The sequence below is a fragment of the Ambystoma mexicanum genome, chromosome 1p (assembly GCF_040938575.1).
Source record: "Ambystoma mexicanum isolate Mex_15411 chromosome 1p, UKY_AmexF1_1, whole genome shotgun sequence".
Taxonomy (NCBI): domain Eukaryota; kingdom Metazoa; phylum Chordata; class Amphibia; order Caudata; family Ambystomatidae; genus Ambystoma; species Ambystoma mexicanum.
This window is the reverse complement of record NC_090921.1, coordinates 298,018,326-298,036,007: the sequence shown is the minus strand read 5'-3', so window position 1 is coordinate 298,036,007 and position 17,682 is coordinate 298,018,326. Positions and strand designations below refer to the sequence as shown.

General features: G+C 46.2%; 1 protein-coding gene across 4 annotated transcripts in view; it reads left to right on the top strand.

The window, feature by feature from the left end:
- Positions 1 to 8,776: 8,776 nt before the first annotated feature.
- The window catches only part of ARHGAP45 (Rho GTPase activating protein 45), a 471,885-nt gene continuing 462,979 nt past the window's right edge, over positions 8,777 to 17,682 (top strand). Inside the window, exon 1 of one of the 4 annotated variants that reach the window (XM_069647375.1) lies at positions 8,777 to 9,026. In XM_069647375.1, the coding sequence (XP_069503476.1) occupies positions 8,934 to 9,026 (93 nt within the window). In that variant the 5' untranslated portion in view covers positions 8,777 to 8,933. Of the gene's footprint in view, positions 9,027 to 9,090; positions 11,070 to 17,682 lie in introns of those variants that run through there. The other 3 variants (XM_069647391.1, XM_069647383.1, XM_069647365.1) reach the window with 3 other exon arrangements.

Genomic DNA, 17,682 nt, shown 5'->3' with positions numbered 1-17,682 from the left:
CAGGTGGAATTTCAACTTGCAAAGTACAGTGTGGCCATATATCGCGAGCGTGCACACAGCCCGTAGGCTTCACACCTTGAGAAAAGGCTATCCTAAAACAAAACAAAAGAGGTGATGGCTGGAAGGTCTAGAAATTAATTCTGGGCATCCCTCCAGACCATCATTCTTCACCTGTCAAGTCATTATAAAAAGGGCAAAGACCATATGCAAATCAGGCCTGGTCCCACCCCAAAAGGGGCAGTCAAGTCCGAACTGCTCGGTCACATCCCTTCTGCACGAGACCACAAGTTGGGCCTCACCAGTGAGGTGTTGCCTGCATCTCTAGGCTGATTTGGCGACTGGCAGAGAGACTGTTTTGTGACTTACCTTTTGCTGATCCTGCCTAGCAGGCCGGTGATGCCGCGAGTGCCTGGCTGTGGAATGTAGTGTGAGTGTTCTCTTCCGAGTATTCTCTGAATGACTGTTGATGAGAGGTTTGATTAGGGAGAGCGCGGCCGCTGGATGTTCCTCAATACAACCTGTGGCTTGTAACCTGGCACTGTTCTTATCTGCACTGTAACTGAAGTAAAGAAGTTTCCTTTTGTACCTGAGCCTCTAAGTGAGCTGTGGACAATGGACCTTTTGAACAGACCTCTGCAGCATTGCCACAAAAGCCTGCCAGTACTGGCTATCCAGTACTGCAGTATTGTATCAATCACTTACTTGCAGGACCGCCACAAAGGCTTGCGAATACTGACAGGATTGTCTGTGTTCCTACCATGTTAATCAACTTCCAGCATGCCATGCCACTTGCAGGACCGTGACAAAGCCCTGCGAATACTGACAGGATTGTATGTGTTCCTACCATGTTAATCAACTACCAGCATGCCATGCCACTTGCAGGACCGCAATAATGCCCTGCAAATACTGACAAGATTGTATGTGTTTCTACCATCTTATCTACGAGCATACCATGCCACTTGCAGGACCGCGAGAAAGCCCTGCGAATAATGACAGGATTGTATGTGTTCCTACCATGTTAATCAACTAACAGCATGCCATGCCACTTGCAGGACCGCGATAAAGGCCTGCGAATACTGATAGGATTGTATGTGTTCCTACCATCTTATCTACGCTCATGCCATGCCACTTGCAGGACCACCACAAAGGCCTGCAAATACTGACAGAATTGTATGTGTTCTACCACCTTAACTACGAGCATGCCATGCCACGTGCAGGACCGCCACAAAGGACTGCAAATACTGACAGGATTGTATGTGCTCCTACCATCCTAATAAACTACCAGCATGCCATGCCACCTGCAGGACCACGAAAAAGGCCTGTGAATACTGACAGGATTGTATGTGTTCCCACCATCTTAACTACGAGCATGCCATGCCACTTGCAGAACCGCCACAAAGGCGTGTGAATACTGACAGGATCGTATGTGTTCCTACCATCTTATCCAACTACGAGAATGCCATGCCACTTGCATGACTGCCACAAAGGCCTGCGAATACTGCCAACCTTGTATGTGTTCCTACAATCTTAACTAAGAGCGTGCCATGCCACTTGCAGGACCGCCACAAAGGCCTGCCAATACAGACATGATTGTATGTGTTACTACCATCTTAACTACGAGCATGCCATGCCACTTGCAGTACCGCCACAAAGGACTGTGAATACTGACACGATTGTATGTGTTCCTACCATCTTATCCAACTATGAGCACACCGTGCTGTCATCAGAACTGTCACAAAGGCCTACCAGTACTAGCAGGGTTGTATCTGTCCTGTGCCATTGTACCCAGATTCGGCCATGCAATGAAGCCTCAGGACCACCACGAAGGGCTGGTAGTACTGGCAAGATGGCATCAGACCCTTAACATCGCAGCCAGTTACGAACACCCAATGCAGGCTGCAGGACTGGCGCCCAGCACTGTCTGTGATGGCTCACTGTTCCTGCCCCCCCCCCCCCACTGACACATGGAGCATGTGCTTATGCGTACCTCATTGCCTACATTGTGTAACACAGTCAGACCGCTCACTCAATCTCACTAGTAGTGACTGCCCAATGACCCATCCCCCAGTCTCTCAGCCTCCCGCTTCAGGGCTCAGCAATGACCCCTCAAACACTGCTGCCCTACTACTGCACACTACACCTCCAGCCTTTAAATCTGGCACTTCTATAGCCCATTACCTAAGAGCGGCTATGTGGACGTTTGAAAGGTTCAATGTGTACCGAGTTTCATTAAAGAAAATCTGAAGAATTGCAATCATTCTGAAATGGGCCTAGTGCACCCTTTCCCATGGTTTGGTGATGTCCCAGCACCTCTCAAGTCTGTCATTATCCCTCCCCAGCTCAGACACTCATCAATGGGTTCATTGTAACTAAGAGACAGGCTCTGCTCAGCAGTCCTTTATGGCAAAGAGAGTAGCCACTCAGCAGACACACCTATTTAATGAGGGCTTGTCCATACAGTGCAGTACTTGGTACTTAATTGGCATGACATGTTGGCCAAATATTACCCAAGTAAATACATAGGATGCCTACAATGTTTCAATCTCTCCAGTCGTAATCATTTGTGTTTTCATTTTCGTTCTAAAAGACCCTACTTTTTTGAGCTCTTTCTCTTGTCTGGTGGCAGGCCTTGACATATGTTGCTATTCTCTCTGCTGATCCTGGTGGAGGTCCCGGTATGATGCTGAGCTAGTCCTGGCCTGTTTAACTTGCAAAGACTTCCTTATTCTCCCAAAATATGGGGGAAGACGTGTCTAGATTGTCTTTGTATGCAGGACATTGTAGGAGAAAGGGCCTGTCAGTCTCTACTTCCGCCAAATCACACTGTTGACAGGTTCTGTCTCCCCAGAGCTTCTTGTTGGAGCTGTGTCCTCCAGCAGCCTCCATTTCCAGCTCGTGGTCACTAAGTCTGTATTTAGTTAATGTTTGCCTGTGCTTTGTTTCTTTAAGCCAAAGTTGGGCATTCTACAAGGTTACATGCTTCTTTATGGCCTGTTGTAAGTCCCTAGATTGTGTTTGTTTGTTTGTTTGTTTGTTTATTATTTATGATGCGCATCATACCCGGGGGTAACAGGGCGCAGCAGTTACAAGTATATGCAAGGCTTGGTTACAACAGAAAAGGTATAGAATCTACATACAAGTCATTAATTGCAAGAAGGTATATACAGATGGTACCTATTTGCATGCGTAGGATACAAGCGAGGTATATACAAATGATACAGACATCTTATAGAAGCAATATTTGCATGCGTAGGATACAAGCGAGGTATATACAAATGATACAGACATCTTACAGAAGCAATATATACAAGGTTTAAGGTGTTTATAAATATAACCGGGTGGGCGGAGATAAGTACAGGTGTACAGCAGTGAGTAGGGCAGTTATAGTTACCACAAGGGTAGCAGATCGAGAGAAGCAAGGAAGGAAACACTCCATACAGGCATAAGGTACCGCAGCAGTGAGTCCTAATTGCTTGCTGAGCAAGAGTTATCATCTACTGGTCATTAGATTTCAGCCACATAATGATGTTGGATCTGAAGTTTTGGTAAGATTGGTCTATTCTCAGTGTGGGAGGCAGGGAGTTCCACAATTTGGCTGCTTTCACGGGGAAGCTGTTGCCTCCGATTGCGGAGCGTTTGAAACTGGGTATGGAGAGGCGATCTCTGTTAGCTGATCTAGGTGGTCCCAGGGAGGTCTGTTTATGGAATCTCTCGGCCAGGTTTATGGGGCAGCATTGTTGAGAGATTTGTGGGTGAGCGACAAGGTTTTTAGAAGGATTTTGCCATTGGTTGGGAGCCAGTTGTTCTGTCGGCTGCACTCGGAAATGTGATCTCGTCTGGAAATGCCTAATGCCGCTCTAAGGGCATTCTGATAGTGGCTTTAGTCGATCCTAAATAAAGGGCATTGCAATAGTCCAGGTGAGACAGGATGAGGGCTCTGGCCAGGGTGGTGAAGCTACTGTCAGAGAGAAATGGTTTGCCGGTGCGAATAAGTTTGCACGTGTAAGCCATGGAGGACGCTAGAGAGTTGACCTGTTTGGCAAATGAGAGGTTTGAGTCAAGATAAAAGCCTAGTGTTTTTACCTCGTGTTCCACTTTAATGATATTGCCATCAATTATGAATGAGGAATAGTCAGAACCTAGTTTTTTTTTAGGTTAGATGGGGTAGCCAGGATAATGAGTTCAGTTTTGTCATCATTCAGGCATAGACCGTGTGTGGCCATCCAGGCCTGGATGATGATGTACACTCTGTTCACCAAGGCCAAATCCTTTTCATAATCCCCTGAAAGCGGGAGGAGGATCTGGGTATTATCTGCATAGTTAGTGTAGTTGATACAGAGATGATCCAGATCATCGGAAAGGGGCTTGGTAAAGATATCTCGCTGTTTTTTGATCACCCATGCTGGGAATCTGTGGTGCGCTACTGCAGTAAGACCCAAGAGGTCCTTTTCAACCTCTCACGTGTAGTTCCTGTCTGGCCATGGGTGCAGGGTTGGTCCTTGTGCCCCTGCATGGATGATCTGCAGACGGCTCTGGATATGCCGGAGTGTAATACGGGTTCTCAAAAGCTCTCAGCACCACTCATCAGTTCCACCTGAGCAGTGGGAACCAGGGATCTTTTTGCTAATTAAATCCAAGCAGTGGCTCTCCCACTCTTCCATTCCCAGCCTAGCTCCCTCTGAGCCTCCTAGGGCTCTTCGTGCTCCTTTGACCTCTCACCTCTCTCACTTAATGTTTCTACTCTCACTTTTACGTTACGTGGCCGATGACGACATTCATTACCAGGCTCACCAAGCCCAGACATCATCAGCCTCTCCCCATCCTTTTCACATTTTGTTTGGCACAAGATAGACTTCAGCCAGAGGCGTTGCCAGGATTGCCTAACAAGTGGGATATGTGCCTAATGTAGTTGGGGCCACCACAGTGACAGTGACATCTGTAAATACCCACATAGAGCTGCAGAGTGGACATTTGCAGGGTTTGGGTGGGCCTTGCCCAACCCTGTCTATGCCTCTGACCTCAGCCCGTGTCTAAAGAGCTCTGGCCAGCGGTCCTTGTCCCCTGTCCTGTGCCATCAGTAAGACGCATTGGTTTCCGGCTGGTCTTTCTCCTGCTCGATGTTTTTCCTGGTGAGCTTGGTGCAAGTTCTACCTCTGAAAGATCTACTGGGGGATAGCCACTTTCCTAGCCCAGCTCCCTATTTGTAACCCTAGGGGGTGCGCCCCCATGTACAGCGCACTGTTGCTTCCCAGCTTGTTTTGCTCTTCATAAATCCCATAAAGAAACAGTCAGGCAATACGCACGTCTAACCAACGCCACCCTTCATGCTCCTCCAACATAACCAACGCCACTATACACGACCAGGAGCTAGCCACACTACACATAGACACATCGAGAAATGATCTAATCCTCACACTCAACCACAGTGAGACTCTGGAGGTAACCTTAGAGGAAACATTCCCTTGCACAAAAATCCATCGACACTACACAAACGCATCACCAACACAATACAATAAAATACCTATCAGTCAACCGCGACTATGGACCTCCTTATAGTTACAACTAACCAGAGCGCATGACCGCAGCCCCACTCTAAGCTCTTATGACCCACCCACACACCCAACACAAACACTTGCACACTTCCGAGGCACTGAGTCCTACCCATACGGTTATAACAAGCAGGACCTCTTGAACCAACGCAAGACGACGCACAGATTCCAGTTCCTCCTTGTTCTGAACCTAGCCTGTCATCCTGTCCTCCCAAACATGCCCCGCCCTCTTCTCTTGCAAAGCCACGTGAATGCCTGGAGACTGCGCTTGGGTGGTAGCAGTGTGTGGTATAAATCAACACAACATAACGTAACATAACGTCTAGCCTTCAGCCCGGGACAGGTCTTTCACTGCGGTTCTCGTCAGTGAGCTGCACCATGCAAGTGAATGCAAGAGAGAGTACCTGAGACAGCTGCTGGGTACTCATGCTTGGCTCGCTCTGCATTGCTAACCGTGGCCACAAAGATGAACTCTAAAATTTAATGCGTCATCCTTTGGGCTTCCTATCCTCAACGTCCATATCTTCTTGCCTCTCTGTTGACTCAGTGAAATCCCTTGGCAATGGCACCATGGCTTCTGTCAGACATCTGGTGACGTAGTCAATGCATGGGAAATGCATAGGATATTGAGAGAGGTTCATATAGGCCTCTAGGGCAATTGGAAAATGCCCAAAAGGATCAGACCACACAGGCCATTGTGGGGCTTTGTGGGTTAATATGGGCCTGTGTGTCGATGACTTAGTCCAATATGAAGCTTGCACTTTTGATGACTGTTACTGCAAAATGTTAGTTAAATTACACATTTGCATACATTCCTTCAGAAATACACTAATAGGCACTACTTAAAATGTGTGCCTAAAAAAGGCCGGAATTGTAGATCACAAATGTGGGACACTTATTTATGGTGCACGGGCCTATTTCTTACCCTAGTCCAACCCTGATTAGTGTCCCCTCCTTTCCTCAAAACCAGCTTTGGATCTTCCAACAAATCAGTATTAGATGAACAAAGTAAGCCCTGATTGGGTCAAAACCTTCAAGCCATGGAACTTCAATTGTTCAAATGCCCCCCGGAGTGGACGGGTAGGCCCAGACGTGGGTCCGGAGCATAACTTGTTGTGCCTAGTGACCCAAGCTACACCTCACTGGCGATGCCCAATGAAGCTGACACCTGCCTGGGGTTGCTTGTGGTGTTGCGCAAAAGGGATGCGTCCTAGCAGTTTGGTTGGGTTGCCTCTTTTGGAGTGGGACCAAGTTTGATTAGCATATGATCTTTCCCCTTCTGTAATGGCGTTGCAGCCTAAAAAGCGATGGACTGCAGGGTTGCCTAGAGAAATGGCAGAGGTTACGAATAATTCAACCTTCAGTTTTACACAGGGAGTTGTCAATCTGGTTGCATAATATCCAGCGTAAGACTCCTCCTCGGGCTACCTGACTTAGTTGTGGTTGTTCTCGCCACCCAAAGTTGGCCCATGCGGCATGCGTCGGCTGCAGAAATGCAATAGGCCCAGATTTGGGGCTTAGGTGCTGCCAAATACACAGACAGGTCCTTAAAATGAAATGAAGACCAATTATCCTCTAGGCCTGGGGAAAGTTTAACCAGGACCTTGCTTCAGGAAAAGAACCGAGCTTGGCATATGGAGTGAGACATGGTTAATACAAAAATATTCAAGTTGGCACCGGGTAACAATACATGGGCCGTTCAGGAGTGTGAGGGATTCTTAGCGGATATGGGCGAAGAAAAGGTTTTCAGAGGGAGGGGCTTGTGGTGTAGTATCAGGAATGCAGTCTTGCACGCTTTTCTGGTGCCGTGGCACTGGAACCTCTTGAATGCTTCCCTGATTTGGGGTGAGTGTTGTGTCTGATGTGGATTGCACCCTCTTCTACAGTGTAGAGTGAGGTCTAGTTGAGGGGGCCTGGCATAGGGCAGGGGTACTCAACCGTCAGCTCTCCATATGTTTTGCACTATAATGCCCATGATCCCATCCATTGACTATAATGGCTGGGGCTGATGGGAATTGAAGGCCAAAACGCCTAAGTGAGATATTGCATCACTCCGGCTGCCAGCGTTGGTGATGCTGCCATTACTATTTTATCGACATTGCAATTGGGCTTGGACATTAATCACGCGTAGTGGTAGCCAATGCATTGAGTTTTGGGGGTGAAGGGATGGCGCTGGTCTTGGGGTCGCGTCACGTATCTTTGGCAGAGGTCGGATACGACAGCGCAGGCTGGAAAAACGGCGCGTTACCTATCCAGATGAGAGAGGACCAGGGCCAGGACAGTGGCTTGGAAGTTAGATGACCAGAACTCAGGTTGGATTTTAGGCAGCAAGCGGAGCCTGTTCCGGGCAGGCTGTAGGTACTTTGTGTAGCCAATTTGAAAGGAGAGAGGGAACGGAGTGGCCTGGCAGGTGGGCCCAGATGAGTGTTAAAATCGGAGTGGATCCTGGCTGTGAGCCAAGTCGGGACCTGTGAATGTTTGGCAGTGTTTGTGTGGAGGACGAGTTCTGTTTTTGTGGGGTTGAGCTTCAAGTTTGCAATGATCACCCAAAAAAGAGAGAAAGTTCTCTGTGCTTGTCAACTATAATGTACAATCTATTGTATATCCAGTGTGCACTCTAAGATTGCTGGAAGGCACGCTGTTACTTAAACCCTGCAAAGAACACATAACTCATAGAATAAATAGCACACAAACTACCATCCTTTGGCTTTGTTCCATCTTACAGGGTTCCATGAAATTTCAACGAAATAAATTACTTTGTGATAATTTACTTTGTAAACATTACTTTGCATTTATTTTTTTAATGGGGGAGTTCCCCCTTCACTACAACCCCTACTTCAAACCCCTTCTCCACCCCACTTTTACACCTTAACCCACAAAACAATATGTATGAATTCAAAGTAATTTCGACGCAATTTCTACTAAGTAAATTACCACAAAGTAATTTACTTCGTGGAAACAATGGGAGACCTCTGACAGGAGACACATAACGGAGAAGAGCAAAGATTGGCTCCAGAATTAAAAGGCTAACATGAGACATAGCTGCGAGTCGTAGCTTCGCCGTACACTGTTTGTTTTTCTGCATGTCGTCCTTTTCCTGTGAACTTTCCCCCCCCCCCCTCTGCACAGGTTTGTGGTTTGTTCACATCACCAGTCAGGAAACGGCGGGCTGGTCACGTGCTCGACATCTGACAGTTTGGAGGGGAGTTGTAGCGCGCCGAAGGAGCTTTCTGAGATGTGTGGTGGCAAAAACTCAGGGTAGGGTGGGGTGCTGTGAGGGGGCTCAAGATCCAGTGGGCAGGTCCTTCCAGACAGGCACCGGAGCTCTTGATGGGACAGGCCGGGTGTGGAGGGTCTTATTGACGTTTTGGACTAGGGGCTGAGATGTTCTCCAGGAAGAAGAAAGAGCTGATGAAAACACCGTCAATATCTAAGAAGAGCAGAACAGGAAGCAACGCACCGCAGAGCGTCGTCGCAGTAAGTGCAGTGCATCCTCTTTCCGTGCCAGGGCGCGGCGCATGTGTGTAGGGGCTTTGGTGTGTTCAGGCAGGAAGGTAGGGAGCTGGGGGGTCAGGGGCATTAATGCCAGCACCAGTGTGGGCCAGGGTTTGTGACTGAAAGACAATATCTGGTTAAGGGGGGCTCTAGCTACTCGAATTCAAGACCAGTTGAGGAATTACTCAACGGAAAGACACTGAAACGTCCAACCGGAAATTGAAGGAAACTTCCTGCACAGGAAACAGCCACTTCAGGTCGGGGGAGGGGACAGCTGGGCTAAGCTCACAGTGAGAATATTCGTGCACGCTTTGTAAGGGGGGATGAGAGCTCTGAGCTGGGCCAGGGAGATGCAAGATTGAGGGACTGAGGACCAGAAGCCAGCCCTCATTTTGAGCAAAGTTGCATCTGATCGTAGTGGGGAGGACTGCTCATAGAGATGAGGCACTCGGCTGCCTCTGGAAGATTCTGGAAACAGACAAAGGTTGAGGTTATGGAAAGGATGAAGGGGGGGCACTGAGGTAGGGAGGAGTCAAACTTATAGAGCTTTGATTAAGGAGACAACTGAGGGGGCACGCTTGAGGCCAGGCACTGGGGTTCCTCAGGGAGGAGATTGATCCGCCTCCATCTCTCTATTCTGCCTTTTACACCTCTCTTTGTCTCTTCCTCCTCCCTTCATCTCTCGACACCAATCGCAGATCTGGTTCATCTCCATGGTTCTTTCATTCATTGATCTCTTTTCTAGGGACTGTTCACGGTCCTTCTCTGACTAGACCTCGCGTCATTGCTCAATACCCTCCCTCAGTCCCTCGCCCCATCTCCCTCCGACCCTAGCCCTATTGTCTCATCATATATACCCTTCTTACATGTCTCTGTCTCTTACAAACTCCATCCCTTGGAATCTTGATATCAGTCATTTCGCTATCTCGCTCCAACGCCACCCCAATCCTCTTTCAATACTTTGTATTGGTGTCTTTCCCCATATCTCCCTAACTTCGCTCCTATCCTCTCACTTTGCCTTTCTGTGGGACCCTTTTTCCATCTCTCTCTGACTCTACCGCTTCATCTATCAATATCTTCTCTTTGCCCCTTTCTCTATTTCTCTCCAACTCAAATGCTATCATCTCTTGATACTATCCTATGGTCCCATTCTCAATCTCTCTCTGACTCTTCCCCGTCATCTCTCGATACCTTCTCTTACCCCTTTCTCTATCGATCTCCACCTCTACTGCAACCATTCCTTGATACTCTCCCTCTGTCCCTTCCATCATCTCTGCAACTGTAACTCAATCGTCTGTTGATAAATTCCCTCTGTCTCCTTCTTCATCTCTCTCTGACTCTACCCCCATCTTCTCTTGAAACTGTCCCTCGATCCCTTCCTTCATCTCTTTCCGATGATAGTCCTTCATCTCTCGATACCTTCTCTTTCTCTTTTCTCTATCACTCTCCAACTCTACTGCTATCATCCCTTGATACTGTACCTCTGTCCCTTCATCTCTTTTTTCGATTGTATCTCCATCGCCTCTTGATAAATTCCCTCAGTCCTTCCCTTCCTCTTTCTTCGTCTGTAACTCTATTGTTTCTTGATAAATTCCCTTGGTCTCTTTCTTCATCTCTCTCTGACTCTACCCCTATCATCAATCAATACTTTATATTGATCCCTTTCTCCCTCTCTCGATCCCTTCTTTCAGCGACTTGGGCCATACCCGATCATCTCTTGATACCTTCCCTTGTTCGCGTCCCTTTCTCCATTACTCTCGCAACACCCTTTCTGGGTTTGTCTGTTTCCCTTCTGGGCTTCACAGGCAGGGTCACAGTGTAGCCTCAGAGTCTTAGTGTAGCCTCAGAGTCTTAGTGTAGCCTCAGGATCTCAGTTTCTCGAGAGCAGGTATGTTAAGCAAGCGCACAGGTGGTAAGACCAGTTACAGTCCCTACTCCATGGGGCTGAGAAGGAAGAAAGGCAACGCTTGTGCCACAGACAGACCAACGCACGCCCTCCAAAAGGAACCCAGTGTTTGGCTGAAGGTAGGACGAGAGTGCTAATATGTGCGTTATAGCTTCATAATGTAACCTTTGACAGTAGCCACTCAGGCCAGGGTGCGGGCTTTGCTCCTTGAATATGTATGTGCACACATTGGATAATACACACTGCATAACTCAAACTGTGTCATTATCCAGGCCAATGGTTATAGTGCAGTAAATAACAATAATATGTGCCTGCTTATAAGCACTGTATAAACAGGTGATCTTATTACTCAATTTAATTATTCACAATTTATTGACCTAGGCAGGGCAATGTGTTCAGTAAACCCTGCTGCTGTTTCAACCTATTTCCTGCAGGCTCAACACATTTGCCTGAGACAGATGCCTAACTCACTGAGCTAGATTTCTGTCACAATATAGAGGATGATGCCCAGAAGGTGATACAGCTGACCTTTATGATGCCAACAGTTGGGATTTTTTGTAGGCATGAGAAAGACACTTGCCAGGCACAGCTGTAGAGGTATTACCTGCCCATTGATGGTAGCAGGTGCAAAATGGTGGGAGTACCTGGGCATCTAATAGCAGTGTCTGGCAAATGCCTACTACTCATAAACAGGCAAAAACCGTTGGCTTTGCCAATGCTTGCTTTTACCCGGATTTCAGTGAAAGACACACAGAGTGCTTATAAATCGAGAGGGTGAAGGCAGTCCTGGTAAGACATTTTTATTACACCAGTAGTAGGTTTACAACTCCAATTAAGTCATGAACTCTCAGAAGACTGCTTTGAAAAAACACGGGCAGGCACTTTGAGTGCAAAGTTTGATGGCAAGGCTTGATTAAAGCGAGCTCAATGAGGTCCCATGAAGAGATGTTTTAGGTGGCAAGGGGCAAGAACTTGATGGGAATAGCCATAGGGATTAGCATGGCCATGGGCAGTCAGTGGGTGGGCACATAACTAAACAACACCCTGCCCACATACCATTTCTCCCTATCTGTACCCCAATGCAATGGTTTTGGCTTTAAACCCCAAACGAAAAATCGCACACTTCATAAACTGTAGTACGGATGTACATATTGTTTAAACATTGTTCATTCAAACTATTAAAATGGATAATTGTTAAGCCATCAACAAGCTCACGTTCGACCACAAGAATATATTGTCATTACCTGTTATCCTTATTTTAACATTTAACAAGAACTACAGACGGTCCTGTGCGCCTCAAAGTCACTTTCCAATCACTTGTAATTTACTTGAGTTGTTTCTTATAACACAGTTTTTATATATTTGTGTTGGTACTATTAGGGCATTTTAAATGTGTACCTTAGGAGTTGTATTGTCACATACATACATTGCAGATGTTTTATAAGTTAAAAGCATTCAATAAGAACTGAAAAAGAACACTTATCAGTTTAACGATAATATTGCTGGGGTGCCCTGGAGCCCTGCACGAGGGCGGCAGTGTTACCGACCGAGACACCCCCTCCCCTCCCCCGACTGGCATTAGTGCAATTAGCATGTGCTTGCCGCAGATAGAAATACAGGGCTAATGTAAACAAGAAACCCTTTTCCCCTGAGTGTTCATCCTCGTGGCGGCTCCTATATCACACTTGTCCTTCTTTAGTCTCCATAACATGAACAAAACGAAGACTGAAGACAGACTAGTGTGCACCAGGAGCAGAAAGAAATGAGAACAAACAGGATAAGGTACGTTTTAAAGAAGCATGTATTGTTTTAGAAGAGGGAGCGAATGTTAAAGGAGCAGCCAATGGCTTGCTTGCAACATGGGCTTGTATATGTTAATAAAGCCAGTGTCGTGCTCTCAGCAACCTTATTGGCTGCTGCACCTGCCCGGGCTACTAACATATTTTACAGCCTGAGCCAACAATAGACTTCTTGATATGCATGAAAAACAAAGATTTTGATCACGTTTGAAGGAGAAAAGACACAGATCACCTGCTAAGTATGTGTTTTGGGTGTCTCTGGCTCCACCTTTTATACCTGTGGGGCAGGGAAATGGTTGTCTGGTGTGTGTGATTCTGATCAATTGCCTGACTTTGCCTGACCGTTGTATTGGGACATGTCAGGTAAACGTCTCTAGTGCTAGTCTGTTGTCCTTTGTGTTGTACGGAAGTATTCGTGTTGGAAAAGGGGGGGCAGTGGTTTGGAATGTCCTCCTTGAGAGGATGGGGAAAAGGTGTTAAAGGAAGGGGGATACCGCGTCTCATCTGTCAGTGTCCACCCCATTCAGGTGATCCTCCCTCACTGGTCCACCATACCTGCCTACATTTGAAAATCAAAATTCCTGAGATTTATGTCCCGCCCACAGCCACACGAGATTCCGCCCATTTGCCCATGGCTCCGCCCACACGCCCCCCACCTGCAAAAAGGTAAACTCGGTTGTTGCTTTCAATCCAATGATTAGTGCTTTATTTAATTTATTTATTTTGGATTTGTATAGCGCACTACAGCCCACGGCCATCGAGGCGCTGCTTCTTCTCTCCTCAGAGCTTGGAGCAGTAAAGAGAGCCTAGTCCCAGGGAGACCCCAACCAAAGTGGAACTAGAACAGACTGAGAGCAGGTGAGGCGGCAGCCAATCAGATGGAGAATATGACGGGACCCGGAAAACCGACAAAATTCCTGAGATTGCAGGGTCTTTTCCGGAGACCCAGAGAAATGCCTAAAATTCCGGACTCTCCGGAAAAATTCCGGTCAGGCAGGTATGTTTTCCACCCCCAGGAACTGGATACAATAGCGATGGCCGTGTCAGCCACCTGGATGACAGAGATCTGGGGACTAGCCAGCGAGACACCTTCAGGTTTCTCACATCACTCATAGTGCTAAGAGATTTCGATGCCAGGGTCAGCTCAGGCAGTGGAGACATGTTGGAAAACAATACATAAATAAATGGTTGCTCCTAAGCATCAGGGGCAGCCTGTCCATAATGGGAAATGAGGCACTGACCCACCCATTTTGGATGAGCCTCCAAGTCAGCCCAATTTCTCTTTGACCGTTCCTACCTGCACGCGCATATCCAATGGGCTATGCAAAGCCTGGGGCGTTTTGCTTCCACAGCCTTGCATGGCCCATTGGGGATGAAGGATGGGTTATTGCAGCTCTTTATGTGCGTAGGCAGCGCTCCAGCACCTCACCGCACATTTAGAGCTGTTGTACTCCAATGGGCCCCTCTGGCTTCTGCACACATGTCCAGAAGCCCTCACTGCTTCCTGTTCATGTTTTGTGAGAGACCGAGAGGAGTCGTAAGACTTGGCGGAGTGGATACTGGACCAGGGCTGCAGGTAACAAAAAAAATGGAATGAGTATGTGTTCATGGCTGCAAGTGTAGGAATGAGTGCATGTGTGAATGAAAGAGTGTATGTTATGGGTGGGTCCCCCTGGAATGAGAGAGTGTATGTTATGGGTGTTTGGGTGAAGAAGTTATGAATGCTGTTAATGTGTATAGGTGCATGAGTGAATGAGTATGGGTGCATGAGTGAATGTGTATGAAAGCATGAAAAATGAACCCCCTTCCCCTGGGCCCCAAATCAGAGGACCACTCACCAGCACGCTGGACGCCGCTGACCATGCTGGTAAGTCGCCCTTCAATTTGGAGATGAAATCCCCCTGATTTAGCACCCCATTTCCTCGCAACCCCAAATCAGAGGCACGCTTAATGTGGTGAGTGTGCTCTGATTTGGGGATGCAGGGAGGAGTGGGCACATTGTTTACTGGGTATCAATGTTGAAGCAAACATGACTTCATGTTTGCTTTACCCATAAGACCCAGTCAAAAAATACCATGCCAGAGGCATAAAGCGTAACCTGGCTGGATTCAGCAATGCAGTCTAGCCTATGCATGTAACAGTGGTAAGGATTATTACGTGACTAGACTGGACTGCATCGCTGCAGCCAGTCTGGTTACATTTTCTGCCTCTGGCTTGGCACTTTTTGCTGCCCATTTTGATTAAAGCAAACATAATAAGAGCTGTTATGTGGCTAAACTAGCCTGCTTTGCTACAGCCAGTCTGGTTATGTTTTCTGACTCTGACATGGCATTTTTACATGGCATCAAATTTAAAGCAAACACTATTTGCTTATCTTGCTTGCTTTAACGTTGATGTCCAATTAAGAATACCATGCCTGTCAGAAACTTAACCAGACTGGCAGCAGCAATGCAGTCCAGTCTAGCCACATAACAACACATCATGCATTATAAGTGTTGTTACGTGGCTAGACTAGCATTATGGTGCAGCCAGTGTAGCCATTTTGTACTGTAGCATGACAATTTTTTGCTGGGTGTCTATGATAAAGCAAGCATGATAAGTGTTATTATGTCGCGAGACTGGCATTCTGGTACAGCCAGTGTAGCCACTTGTTACTTTGAAATGAGGTTTTAATTTTTTACTGGGGATCTAAAAAAGCAAACATGATAATTGTTAATACATGTTTTCTTATTACATGTTTTCTAATGCATGGCATTTTTATTGGCAAAGCCTCCATGAGATTGATGTTATGTGAAGGTTCTGGCACATATTGGCAGAACCAGCTTGGACATGCTTTCTTATAGTATCATTATTGGCCTTATGCACAAAGCAAACATGAGTGTGTTCTTATGTGGGAATACTGCCATGAATCGGTGCAGCCAGCATGGAAATGTATGGGCACAGCCACTGAGAAAATGTTTTTTATACTGCCATCACTGTGGGTAAATGCATAATGAAAATATGTTGGGAAATGCTCCTCTGCACTGTTGGTGAATTGCATCTATTGGATTTTACATTAGTTACCCTACAAAATCAATTGCAAACTGTCTTTTTACCCAATTTTTTACAGAAAATGTGCTGTATAATGCACCAATTTAACCCATTATTCCAAAATATGTTCTCGGGGGAGGGGGGAATTAAAGGGAGGGGGGGCTTTCCGAACCCCCATTGGCTGGATTGGGCTTCCTCATTATGCTTGGTCACTACTCACGCATATTTGTGGCAAACATTTGCACCCCGCCAAAGGATCTTTCAACAGCCCGCAGCAGTCTATTGATCTGTCCCGGGCAACAGAACTGCCACTTTAAGCAACTCTGTGCACAGCTGAAAAGAAGCCTGTGCATTGGTTTTGCAAAATCTCCAAGCACGTGTGTGGAAATGTTGGAAATGATCGCTTTAGACATAGGTTCGTCTGCCTTTAAGGAAGAACTACCTCTGTGGAAAAAGAGGTTCAAAGCGAGCATATCTATCTTGCACGTTAAATGCAAATGAGAACTTTGTTAGAACCCCTTAGAGATGTTTACATGTTTCAGTTTCTGACCGTATTTCGTAAATGATCTGTGTGCAGTGTTAATACTGCTGAGATACACTGCACTGATGCTAAAATACGCGAGGCTTTATGTGTAGCTGAACTGCACTGCTGGTGAAATGCTGTAAACTGTTAAGCCACGTGTAGCTGAACTGCATTATTGGTCAAATATTCTTTTAAGTCATGTGTAGGTGAACTGCACTGTTTGTAAAACACTAGAGGCTTTTAAATCATGTGTAGCTGAACTGCACCGTTTGTAAAACACTACAGGCTTTCAAATCATGTGTAGCTGAACTGCACTGTTTGTAATACACTAGAGGCATTTAAGTCATTTGTAGCGAAGCTGCACTGTTGATAAAATACTAGAGGCTTTTAAGTCATTTGTAGCTGAACTGCACTGTTGATAAAATACTAGATGCTTTTAAATCATGTGTAGCTGAACTGCACTGTTTGTAAAACACTAGAGGCTTTTAAGACATGTGTAGCTGAACTGCACTGTTTGTAATACACTAGAGGCATTTAAGTCATTTGTAGCGAAGCTGCACTGTTGATAAAATACTAGAGGCTTTTAAGTCATTTGTAGCTGAACTGCACTGTTGATAAAATACTAGATGCTTTTAAATCATGTGTAGCTGAACTGCATTGTTTGTAAAACAGTAGAGGCTTTTAAATCATGTGTAGCTGAACTGCACTGTTTGTAAAACACTAGAGGCTTTTAAGACATTTGTAGCTGAACTGCACTGTTTGTAATACACTAGAGGAATTTAAGTCATTTGTAGCGGAACTGCACTGTTTGTTAAACACTAGAGGTATTTAAGTCATTTGTAGCTGATCTGCACTGTTGATAAAATACTAGATGCTTTTAAATCATTTGTAGCTGGACTGCACTGTTTGTAAAACAGTAGAGGCTTTTAAGTCATGTGTAGCTGAACTGCACTGTTTGTAAAACACTAGAGGCTTTTAAGTCATTTGTAGCTGGACTGCACTGTTTGTAAAACACTAGAGGCTTTTAAGTCATGTGTAGCTGAACTACACTATTTGTAAAACACTAGATGCTTTTAAATCATGTGTAGCTGAACTGCACTGTTTGTAAAACACGAGAGGCTTTTGAATCATATGTAGCTGAACTGCACTGTTTGTAAAACACTAGAGGCTTTTAAATCATGTGTAGCTGAACTGCACTGTTTGTAAAACACTCGAGGCTTTTAAGTCATTTGTAGCTGGACTGCACTGTGTGGTTACGGGCTTCACTATTAACTTCAATAAATCAGCAGCGTTGGAAATTAAAGTTTTCACTGAGAGAGCGAGAAGACCTCATCTCAATGTGCCCGATCCAGTGGAAAACGAAGGCTATCAACTACCTGG